Source organism: Nannobrachium achirus, assembly GCF_963921795.1.
Source record: "Nannobrachium achirus genome assembly, chromosome: 11".
Classification (NCBI taxonomy): Eukaryota; Metazoa; Chordata; class Actinopteri; order Myctophiformes; family Myctophidae; genus Nannobrachium; species Nannobrachium achirus.
Genome location: NC_137820.1, coordinates 37,755,770 through 37,768,587, shown reverse-complemented (window position 1 = coordinate 37,768,587; position 12,818 = coordinate 37,755,770). Strand labels below are relative to the sequence as shown.

General features: G+C 42.7%; 1 protein-coding gene across 1 annotated transcript in view; it reads left to right on the top strand.

The window, feature by feature from the left end:
* Positions 1–11,207: 11,207 nt before the first annotated feature.
* The window catches only part of nuak1b (NUAK family, SNF1-like kinase, 1b), a 31,896-nt gene continuing 30,285 nt past the window's right edge, over positions 11,208–12,818 (top strand). The window contains exon 1 of the mRNA XM_080736427.1: positions 11,208–12,713. Coding sequence (XP_080592553.1) covers positions 12,372–12,713 — 342 coding nt within the window. The 5' untranslated portion in view covers positions 11,208–12,371. The remainder of the gene's footprint in view (positions 12,714–12,818) is intronic.

Below are 12,818 nucleotides of genomic sequence, written 5' to 3'. Positions count from 1 at the left end.
AAAAATGGTGTCATTCTTTAATCTTAGTGCTGGATTTGTGCTGAATTGTGCCTTAGGGGCGGGTTTAGGCTACATTTTATAATTTGTGCTGGCTCCAAATCGGTAAAAATTGTCTCATGCTGGATGTGTTCTAATTCGTCGCAAATTAGAACACATCCAGCACTAAAGAATGAGACAATTTTTACCGCCACAAATTATTTGTGGCGTTGAAATCATCATTGTCTATTGTGTGATATATTAATTGATTATAGCAGTACAGGGTTTCACCTACAGAGGGCAGTATAGTGCAGCAGTACTTAATAGTGCATAGCAGCAGAACAGTGGTGGTGTGTAGAATATCAAAAATGTTACCAGCACAAATTATACGGCACAATTCAGCACAAATCCAGCATTAAAGAATGACATTATTTTTTATATAGCCTATAGCAGATCTACGACACATTGTAAGCTTGTAGATGGGCCATTTTCAAATGGAAATGTAGAGATAGTGTTGAAGTGGTTAATGTATGTTGGAATGTCTGTGTTGTTTCAGTTTATGAACATCAAACATTTTCTTTACACTCCTTTCTGTTTACATTTACAAACTGTTACAAACAGCAAACAGGTGAAAGATGTAGCAATGGCAGTTGCACCAGCGCTCTCTACTGGTTCTCTCTCTGACTATGCAGGAAGCTTCAAGAATAACTAGAAGCAGCTCTTCCAGTTCCGAGCACAGGTCTCAACCAGGTCAGGTATGTTATTGTGGCCTCCTGTTGGCGATATAATAGGCCAATGTGGGGTGCCATGTCTTCTTTGGCCTTTAGATACCATGTAACTTTTTTTATAAAACAAATCTTAAAATGGTCCTAACTGTTAAATCGCTAAAGTTTTAGAACCCCCACTCCGTTATTTTCAGCTTCAAAAGCCTTCTCTTTATATGTTTTCTATGAGCCGTGAGGGGGGGTGGAATTTCGCGGCAAAATGACGTCATCATACTACCGGCCAATCACAGCGAGGGTTATACACTGCCGGCCAATCACAGCGCATCTTGGAGTGGGGTCGCTAGGGCGGCCATATTTGTAGTCTCCCGTGTGTCTCTACTCGGGTGCACGGTGAAGCATGGGTTGAAGGAGTTTCTACCACATATTGCGGTCACGTGTTCAAATACTGGATTCTGATTGGCTAAATTCCGGAGGTTATGGCAGAACAACCGCTGCAGTTGTGTGAGGACTTGCTTCCAGGAAGAACTTTGCAAGTTACAACTGTGTTTTCTTTCGTGTATATGGTAGATGTGGTAGAAAAGCTATTTACCACTCGGGGTCGGACATTATGCTCTCATAATGTCCTGTGTGAGGTGTTATCGGACTCGGCTGCGCCTCGTCCGATAACACCCTCACACAGGACATTATGAGAGCATAATGTCCTCTCACTCGGGGTAAATTGCTTACGTATCTCCGGAATGGCTGAACGCACAGGAACCAGGGACCCCTCAAAAGATAGATCTCGGCGAGGTGGAGGCAGACGCGGGGGTGTGAGAACCGAAAAACGGCCGAAAAACGGCCGAGGTTTGCTATAGAGCTACTGACCACAAGTTGAGCAACTTACACAGTATAGCTTTAACAGCAATCTGCTGCCTTTATGATTTGAGGCATTTTGTTCCAAAAATGAGTGTGGCAAAAGTCGACCTGCTGGTGGCGCTATAACAGGTCAATGTGAAAAGAGTGACATTTGTTCCTTGAACTAGTGGGAATGTGCGTGCAGAATTTCTCTGAAATCACAAGCTGTGTTCATGATTTAAGTCATTTTGTTCAAAATGGACCAATCCTGCAAACTTTGGAAGCCAATGTTAGGCAGTTAGGATGGAATATGAAATATGGGACAAATGTGTCTTCATCACATGACTATGGAGATATTGTGTACTGATCTGCGTGATTTTTTGATAACATCTGAGGGAATAATGGCAAAACATTTTTTTTACACATGTCGGCCTGCTGGTGGCGCTATAATAGGAAGATGTGAAAAATGCAGGGAAAAGGTTTTTCCTTGGACTCTTAGGGAGTGCGCGTAGGCCTACAAAGTTTGACACTGATCGATGGAGTTATAGGTAAAAACCCAAATCAGCCTGTTATAGCGCCACCTTCAGGACCCAAATCAGCCTGTTATAGCGCCACCTTCAGGCTGATTTGAAAATGTTGAAGTGGAATTTCTTCCTCGGCCTAGTGGGAATGTGTGTGCACAATTTTACGAAAATTGCACGCTGCATTCGTGATTTGTGGCATTTTGTTCAAAACGGACCGAACAAACATTGGAAGCCAATCTTGGCCAATCAGGATGGACACACTGTGTGTGACAGGGGCACGGTGGTGCAGTGGTTAGCACTTCGCCTCACAGCTAGAAGGTCCTGGGTTCGATTCCCGCCGCGGGAAGCTGTGGGCGCTGGGGGCGTGTTCCTCCACCCGCGTCATCAGCACCCACACCCTAGGTGGGGTTGGCGATAGGGCCTTTCTGTGGTGAGTTTGCATGTTCTCCCCGTGTCTCCTTGGGCATAGGCCCTCACTCAAAAACATGCAGTAGTCCTGGTTTCTATACTACCTCCCCCTAGCCAGCCGGGTGCTCCCCATCCTTGGGCATAGGCCTCACACAAAAACATGCAGTAGTCCTGGTTTCTATACTACCTCCCCCTAGCCAGCCGGGTGCTCCCCAATGTCCCCTGGCGCGGTAGGGGGAGAGCAGAAACCAGGACTACAGGTTAGGTAGTCACCGGGTGAGAAAAATGGGTTGCAAAAAACGTGGGATAAAAAATATATATAAAAAAAAAAGGAGTTTGACAAAAATCGGCCTCATGGTGGCGCTATAAAAGGCCCATGTGAAAAATGTGGGGCAGAGGTTCTGAATTGGCATCCAGGGAGTGTGTGTGCACAGTTTGGCCGAGACCAGGCCAACGGCGCCGGAGATTAGCTAGTAACAGACGGACGGATGGACACACGGACGGATGGACAGGGGCGAAAACATAGTCTCCCCAATATGCCTTCGGCTGGTGGAGACAACCAATGAATCAACAAGTTAAATCCCTGTCCAACACACATCATAGGGCTGATACAAATGTATAAATTATGTCCTAATGCTGTGTTCTGGCTCAGGCTAAGAACTCTGTTTTATTCTCTCCTGAGCACATGAAATCCCAACCTCAGATTCGCTGTCAACAGAGAACATTAAATACGGAGAGCATTAAATAACGTTCTTGGACATGGACATTCTTATGTTTTTTTACTTATTTTTTCTAAGAATAAAAAGAAGACAACAATGAACCCAGGACAGGGAGAGACATGTTCATATCCCCCAAAAATGTATGTAATATTGCAGTTATGTTATCTTCAATTAAATCTCTCCTAGAGCATCTAATCTGTTCTAATATTCCATTCTGTTTTGATGACCTGGCATGAAATGTTCACCTTTCCATCACCCCCACTACTATTGAAATGTCACTTCTTGTTTATTGGTTCAGCGTAAACAACAAGACTTGGCCTGGGAACAGCTGGACTGGGCTTTTCAAAAGCGACAGGAGTTGTTGCCAAATCTGTATCCTGGCAGCTCTCCATGTCTCTTATGTCATAAGAGTAATGGATTCCATTTTGAATGGCCGCTGTGGGTCTAACAGGGTTGCTGAACTTGAGTTTTTATTGTGAGTGACTTATTGTCCTGGGAGGTGGTACATGTAAAGTATCTAAGTACATTTACTCAAGTCGCGATGTGACGCGTTGTGAGCATGTAGATTTGCTATTTTCATTTTAAACAAGGCCTTATGTGCCACAAGGCACAAACGAAGTGGGTAACAGATAACATTTGAAAACTGTGAAATAGGGACATTCTGCATAATTACTTTTTATATATTATTATTTTTTAACTTTTGGCATTTTAAGTACATATTGAGACAATACTTTTATACCTTTACTCAAGTAAATAATGGTAATGATTGTAACAAAGTGTTTCTACAGTCAGTGCAGTATTGATACTTTTACTTAAGTACTACAAAATGTGAGTTATTTTTGCACCACTGGTTCTGGGGGGGGGGGGGGGGTGGGGGGGGCCTGGACAAAGTGTTTAATAGAGATCACAGCAAAACACCTCGGGCGATGCAATGATGAAATCTCAAAGATTGTTGCAGTTTTTTCATGTTGTCTTTGCATATTTTCATTCAGCCAACATTCTCTGTGGTTACGTAACATATTTTCTGTCAGGTCTTTTTATAACTTGTTTGGATAAATAGCAGGGATATTGACATTTGCCGCTTGGCAAGTTGACCCTGTATTACATTTCAAAGCTTACTAAAATTAAACGCAAATTGACCTGGCAAGCATATAACTATATAGACTCCTTCTCTGTCAGACAGTATTATACCACATTTCTGTACTGATGGTGTCCTTTTATCCTGGCATTCCTATGTCTAAAATCTTTACAACATTTCCCAAACATTCACAAATAGCAGAACTACAACACTAATAAATCAAAGAAAGGGTCAACTTTAAAGAAAATGGGAGGAGTGTAGCATGGGTGTAGTGCAAAGATATATATTTTTCTCACAGAAGAATCTTTAGGTCAGTGAGTTTCAGGTGGGAAAAAATTTAAACTTCTACCTTTTTCTTTCAAATGAAAATTTTAAACAGGTCAAAAGGACCCGAGCAGAACTTAAGGGTTAAGCCTGACTGTACTTTGTCCTATTTCCTATATTATTCTATGGGCAATTGGTTTAAAGGACGACTTCAGCCATTTCAACCTATCTTCATATAATTGGTCCTCTAATGCTCAGGTAGGCCTACCATTTTTGTCTACCATGTCTGTGTCTCAGAGGAGGACTGTGGACACTTCAGAAACCCGGATACCAGTGACCAATGATGTGGAATCCGAGCTAATAAAAACTGCAGGCTTACTGGAAAGTTAGCATGTTATAATAATGGAAGCTATTGTTCTTGCGTAAAAGAAAATGTATTGGAGAAGAAAAAAAGACGCCTAAAGATGATGATAGGCGGGTTTCTGAAGTGTCCACAGCCCTCTATATGAGACACAGACCGAGTGGACAAAAATGATACCATTTTATCATGGGCATTAGTGAAGATAGGCTGAAAATGGGTGATAGTTGGGGCGAATCCGATACTTCCGTGACCACAAGATCAAAGGTCCGTTTCTCAGTGGTTTTGTCAACTATGAAGGTTGAATAACAAATTGAGCTCCCATGTCCCTCCCATGTCCCCCTTAATACACTAAACTATAAAGGAAAAAATGACTCCCAAAAAATCTGCTTTAAGTTGGATGTGAGGGGTCAAACTAGGGGTTTTTAATTATTCTGAATCCATTACATTTATTTGTTTTGCACGAAAAACATTCCTTGGGGTAAAAATGGAGTCAGCACTTTTCCCAGTCTTTTGGGGTCCGTTTTTAGCCCAAGGAATGTTTTTCATGCAAAACAAATGCTTGCAATGGATTCAGAATAATTAAAAACTCCTAGTTTGACCCCTCACATCCAACTTAAGGAAGTATCGGATTCGCCCCAACTATGAAGTGGCCCTCTAACATCTTAGTATTCTGGGGCAAACATTCTGTGAAAATAGCTGTGCACATGCTCTGTAGATCGGCAATTTTTTTGGTGAAGAGATTTGGTGTTGAGGGGAAAAAGGAGCAGACCAAATACAGAACCCAGGTCAACTACAGAAGTCTGTATGTATATGTAGGCCAGGGTTTAAGTGGTGAAACTCAGCAAGACTTGTCTAAGTAGGCTAATTGCATATTACCCAATTGTTAATCTCTCTGCTAACAGCTGAATCTGTCAACACCACTGTCCTAAACATGTAGTGTTGTTGTTGGTAGGAATAAACAATGAAGCACCCAGAAGGAAGTGGACTAAGAAAGGGGAGGCGCCAAACCGAGTTCCTGTTTCCACACGAAAAAGGATGTTGTGCAAAAAATAATAATCCCGAATGGAGCGTTTTTCCTCTCTTGTTCGACTCAAATAGGCCTATCGTCACCCATTACCCTGATACAAATGTCAGGAAGGTATGAGAAGGTATGAAAAAAATCACACCGCGCGCGTGTGTGTGTGTGTGCCTGGCCTGGCCTGAAAACAGCGCCCCTCCCTTAACATGTGTGGTCAGAAAAGGTACTGCACAGGCTTGAGGCTACATACAGACAGACAGACCCACCCACCCACATACAAACAAACAAACATACCTACACACACGGCCACGCTATGGAGACGGTGTGACCACCGCTCAAAAATAGATACCACCCTAAGCCACAAGCTGCTGACTTTGTTTCCACAGGTACTGCCCAGATTCTTTGTTTTATGGCCCTTTGGCGTCCATGCCCTGCAGTTATCTCATGGGGCTCTACTACATGGGAACAGTTGATCCAGCAGGCCATAAATCAGAAGGCAGCAGCAGGTTGACTCTGTTGTTTGTGTGAGGACGCCTGCAATGTTGTTTGCAAACGGATCGCCTCAGTCAGTATGAGTTTGAAACCTTTGTATTATAAAGACTTTGTGTGTGTGTGTGTGTGTGTGTGTGTGTGTGTGTGTGTGTGTGTGTGTGTGTGTGTGTGTGTGTGTGTGTGTGTGTGTGTGTGTGTGTGTGTGCGTGTGCGTGCGTGTGTGTGCCTGTGTGGGTGTGTTTGTAAGTGAGTGGCAGTTTATTGCAGTAGGCCTATCTATTGGTGTGTGGTTTATTGCTGTATTTTATTGCTCATTGTTTCACTTTTTTTTTACTTGCTGCTGTAACACCTTGAATTCCCCCCTCTGGGATTAATAAATAGTTCCTCCTCTCCTATCCTAAGTTACTTTATAGTCCCCTCTATCTCCACAAGGGAGCAGCACTAGTGCTGTTACGACACAACAACCTTTGCCCATAGAGTGCAAATAAGGCCAATTTAGCATAGGATTTGGAATTTCAGATAAGAATCTCTGAGACTTGAGTGTTGCTATAACTGGATACTCCACTGACCCTTTTTTAATGAAAACAAATGCCGCGAGTGCTCTAAATTTATACCAGCTATCATGGCGATCGTAGGGGGAAAACATCTCCCCTTAATCAGATGCTATTTGACGTAAACTTCCTCTTTGTAATTAGAGGATAAAGTACCCCAGTCCACAGGCAACACAGGCATAAATAAAGTCCAGACAGACTATCTGATTGTCAGGCCATGTTGGCCTAGCCTGGCGTAGTCAGACTATATACTCAACTAACTGCAGTATATATAACGTGTCTCCTGAAATTATTGGCTTAGAAATGTGACAAAAACTATAACATATATGAATTCAAGTGTGGGTGAGTATTTCTGGGGTGAACTATCCCTTTAACCTCCTGGTGTCCCTGTTGGGGAAAGTTTTGAAATATTCTTTTTGGTTTTCGAATCAGACATTTTGAAAAGTAGTGAAATAGCATATCTACAAACTCACAATGCGAGGGACGCGTTGTGAGCTTGTAGATCGGCTATTTTCGCCTTGCCAACACCGTAATACAATGTAATAAAAATAGAGCTTAGAGTTGGTTAAAGGAATACTTCACCCCATAAATTCAATCCCCCCTGTCACCCCATGAATTCATGGAAATGTGTTTTGTTTTTGTCGCATTCTTCAGCCAATAATTCAATATTTGTGGCGTCCGCTGTGGTAAAGCGACCCATACAAGACAATATATAACATAATAATATAAACTCCAAAACATGTTCAACGAGAATGTTTTAAATGTGGTTTTGATCTTATTAAGATCGGTCTCCTATTAACTTCAATTAGTCAAATATTGGATTATTGGCTCAGGAATGCCACAAAAACAAGAACAAATCTCCATGAATTCAAGGCATCATGGGGTGATAACTGATCCTTTAAGGCAGCAGAGCTAGGGCTCATCGCGGTTCCCCTGGCTGGAACCCAATGCTGGCACCAGGATTGCACCAGGACACTCAATGTTGAAGAATTGAATACATGGGACTGTTGGTATAAAATTACATTTTAATATCTAGACACCACTTTCAGTGTTAAATGTCAAGGGTATTCTGTTTGGAACTACTAACTTATACATGTGGTGAGATGTGACTGCTGCAGGAAGAACAAGAGGTGACGACCAGAGAAATGTCAAAGATATGTCATAATGTCCTGGGACACTGGGATAAAGTGAAGCCAAAACATTCCACTACATGAGACCATCTCATGATTCATTGTTATGTTTAACTGGGCAATCATAAAGTGACATGTCTATTTGTCTGTGTCTATACTGAACTATATCTGTGAAATTATTATGCCTTGTATTCAGAGAAAACATTATTATTGATCACTGGACATTCATCTTGTAAGCGAACTTTTGAAACAGAGATTTACACTGTCGACTCTTCTTGTGTGCAGAGTACTTTTTAATCTTTTTGGGGAAACTGTAGCCTATTTATTCTTGTCTTAATTACATGCAAAAGGTAATTAGCCAGGGACAAATACCCATCAAGCACCACAATGGTAAAAAAAAAATCCCTAGGATGTTTTCATTATCTTTTTGTTATTCATTTAGACTTGATATCTGACTGTACCACGAGCTGTTTACATTTCTGTATTCAATCAATCAATCAAGCAAACAGCATCTGATGATGACGATGCCTAGATGCTACTGATGATAATGACATGGTAGAAAGAGCTAGAGAATGTCCTTTATGAGGTCATCAAAGAAGCATCCAGGTGCCAATGTGGGGTTTCCTTAGGTTTGTGAAAGGGGCCATTCCACTGGAGTCAGTAAAAACGCACACAGGGGACTAATTTAAGATGCTTGCTCACAATAGCTGGTGTAGTGCTATTAGCCCCCAGCAAAAACAAAATGGGATTAATTGGATAATCCCTTCAGAGATTCCTATGCATGTATCATTCATTATGGGAACCAGATGCACGTATTGTAGGAATTAATTTGGCCTTATGAATGTAGCAGGGACGTGCTGGCCATTGGGAAAAGCGGGACAACTCCCGAACGGCCGGTTCATTCCCGGCCGGTCCAGGCCGGCCATTAGGAAAACATTTTAAAATAAAATGTCGGCCTTCGTTCCATTTTGGGGGCTGGGCGGCCAACAAAGTAAATCGCCACTGTTGGGCAGAAACCTCGTATCTCCAAGTTTCAAATTTGTAAATGTTTTCGCAAAGCAAAGCCCTGCTTCATCATACATGGCTGTCGCACAAAAGTAGTGAAAACAGCAGATCTACAAGCACACAACGCCTCGCACCGTGAGGCGTTGTGTGCTTGTAGATCGGCTGTTTTCACTAGTTTAAAACATTTTTTAAATGATAAATACAAAACAAACGGTTTTGGACATACAAGGTTTCCACCCGACAATAACAAAATACAACTCATGTAATTGGCCCACTGGCTTGTCACTTATCATGATCTGAAATGGCAAATCTTTGAGTAGCAGCGCTTCTATAGTGCACAATGAGGGCCTCTCCAACTCTTTTTCCCGGGCTGAATCAGGGGCCCAGCATGTCCCTGCCCTGGTTATGAATCACTGCATGAGGTATAGGCTGGCTGAACCCAGGGAGGTCTAGGAATATTGCAAGAGCAAGCAGAGCCAAATCGTGTGCCATACCTGTTATCCATGTTAGCCTGCATTTATTCTGCTGTATAACATTACGCTTCATCGCATGGTTTTCCTTCGTTTATTGCAATTTAAGCTCCATGGGAGCATGACAGTGTCTTCATCACCAATGTATGTACATGAAATGCAGTGTTGGCCTCAGAAGGAGTACACACTCTAAATTCAGCAATGTAGCCATGTATTGTTGTTGGCCAGCTTTATATAGCAAAGGATATGGGAGTGAATCATTTTTGACTCAGGCAGATTTTCATAACAGCACTTTCTTTTGTTATTTTTTGACAATAGCTGGGCCGTCTTTCCTTGCACTGAATGCTGGCTGGCTGGGCCAGCCAGCATTCGTGAGTCATTTTCTATTGTTTAGAGAGATGCTGGCCTTTTGAGTGACTAGTGCTCCTCAATGCCATATGTGGGGCTAAATAAATCACTCATAGGCTAGGGGTACAGAGTGTTGGGCTACAGTTTGTAACTCTGAGGGGTACAAATGTTACATGTGTATTGTGTAGTGGTATGAAGTACTGCACTCAAGTATATTTTTGTATACTTTTACTTCTACTGCACTACATCTCAGAGGTAAACATTATACTTTTACTCCACTACAAGTATTTGAAAACTTTAGTCAGTAGTTACTTTGGTAGATTTTGATTAGCCCTACACACATTTTGGCCATTTGAAAACAGCCGATCTACAAGCTCACGATGTGATGTATTGTGAGCTTGTCTGTCTGTAATTTTCAAATGTTTTTTTATATATTTGAAAACTTGTGAGATGGGACATTCTGCATTAATGAGAAGGCCTAGGCTACTTTCTACTTCAAGTACATTGTTATATCAATACTTTTGTAACAGTCTAGACTCTAGACTGTACTCTAGAGTCTAGCTAGAGTACAGTCTAGACCAGGGGTCTTCAACGTTTTCAGGCCAAGGACCCCTTAGTTGAGAGAGCAGGGACCCCCACAACCTTTAAATAGATTCCATATAGTTTCATCGTTTGACAGCACGATCGTTGGCGTACTTTGGATTCATGTCAATTTGTGTTTTCAGATATTTAACCACTTAAGTCAAAACTTAATAAACTTGACCTTTTACTCTGTACTTACTCTGCTCTTTTTCCCCTCTACACCAAACCTCTTTGCCGAAAATAGCCGATCTACAAGCTCACAACACCTCGCAGTGCGAGGCGTTGTGAGCTTGTAGATCAGCTATTTTTGGCTAAAGGTCTCAGAATATGGACGATAAGGTTCAAGAGGTTAATATACAAAAGTAGGAAAAAAGGTTTCTATCACAAAAAGATTTGGAGGACCCCCTGTAGTAACTCTGACCCCCTGTTGAAGACCCCTGGTATAGACTAGATACTCTATATACTATAGTGTCTAGAGTCTAGACACTGTAGAGTATTTCTACAATGCAGTATTGATCCTTTTACTTTGGGTAAATATTTGTGTTGGGCTACTTTTGTAACTCTGAGGGGGGAGTGTGTGTGTGTGTGTGTGTGTGTGTGTGTGTGAGAGAGAGAGAGAGAGAGAGAGAGAGAGAGAGAGAGAGAGAGAGAGAGAGCATAAGAAAGAGGAGGAGGTCTTAAGTTGTAAAACTCCGCCTCCAGGCTGCAGGGATCATCTCACATAACATTCCTCCTTCACTCAGACAGCCCCTCACGTTGGAACTTGGAGAATAGAGAAAGAGAGAGAGAGTGAAGACAGGCACAACAAGAAGAAAAGTCGTTGTAGCAAAACGAACCATGGCAATGTTCAACGCGCGTCAGCAGCCTGATATCTCCGATCGCCACAACAACAACGCATCTTCTCAATCTCCACCGTCGACCACCACCACCACCTGGGCTGCATGCATGGCCACAACATCTCAACGCACCAAGACCACCACCACCAGCGATACCGACACCACTGTCCAGCTGCACGGCGCAGGAGCGACACCTGGGCCGCGGTGGATCCACTGAAAATGAGGGTCATCTTCATCCAGAACGCCGGTTTCGTCGCTGCTTTCTCGGGATAAGACATTAGGAAGGAGCGATGACGCCTTTCAGTTGACGGAGGAGTCCCAGTGATGTTGTCGCGAGCGTTTTTAAGACGATACTAAAAGTGAGAATGAGACATGTGAATGACCCGCAGAATACCCGACGACTAGACTACGAGATCATGCCAATCCTCTAGGCGAGAGAGACGAATAGACCGATCTTTTTATTTTATTTTTTATCGCTTATATTATATATATAAATATTTTTTGATAGAGTTCCTGTATACAATATAGAATACAGTATTCCGCTTCCGACATGCATTGCTCTGTCGAAATCTGAATACATGATTATTATAGTCAGTCTTACAACGTTGTTATAGCCATAACTCTTAGAATAAGTAGCTAGATAGCCATTATGTATCCGGCTTTTATAGACCGATGATGTCTTCTTGATGTTTTTTCTTTTGTACTATAATTTAATCTGACATTATCGCACAGACAGCAATACTAGACAATAAAAAAAAACATGGAGAGGGGAATTCTCTGACCGCTGAAGCATGATCAAAGCGAAGCAATCGATCGAGACAATCCGGAATGTCTAGTATGTTCATCATGATAATAGTCTATATAATGACTAGCGCGCGTTATTACTATTCCTTGTAATTTATTTATTTATTGATACTATTATTAGGCCTATAAGTATTATATTATCAAGTTGTTAGCCTATAAAGTAGCTTTTTTTTTTGTTCGAGATATTTAAACAGTGGGAAGTGAGTTTTATTTTTGATTGAATAGCCTATACTTCCCTAGAGAGCAATGGAAACAGCTTGTCTATCATCATCATCATCATCATCATCCCGCCGGGGGGGACTAGTAGTGTCCCGGTCTGGAGGAACCAGACCCACTAGGGCTGACCCTCCTCCGGCCCCTGCTGCTGCACCCTCCCTCCCCCGACCTCCTGCCGGCACCGGCAGCGGTTCCCCCGCGACGACCCCCGACACCAGTGACGGAGGAGGAGGTGGAGTAGGAGGGGGGAGGAGGGTGAAGAAGCACCACCACAAGCACAACCTGAAGCACCGCTACGAGCTGCTGGAGACGCTGGGCCGGGGCACCTACGGCAAGGTGAAGAAGGCCATCGAGAGGCACTCCGGCAGAGTGGTGAGTCAGTCTGAGTGACTAGTCTACAGTGGCGTCAGTTCAGCAAAAGCTAAGGTATGGCAACATGACTGGACACCAGTCATGTTGCCATACCTTAGCAACAGC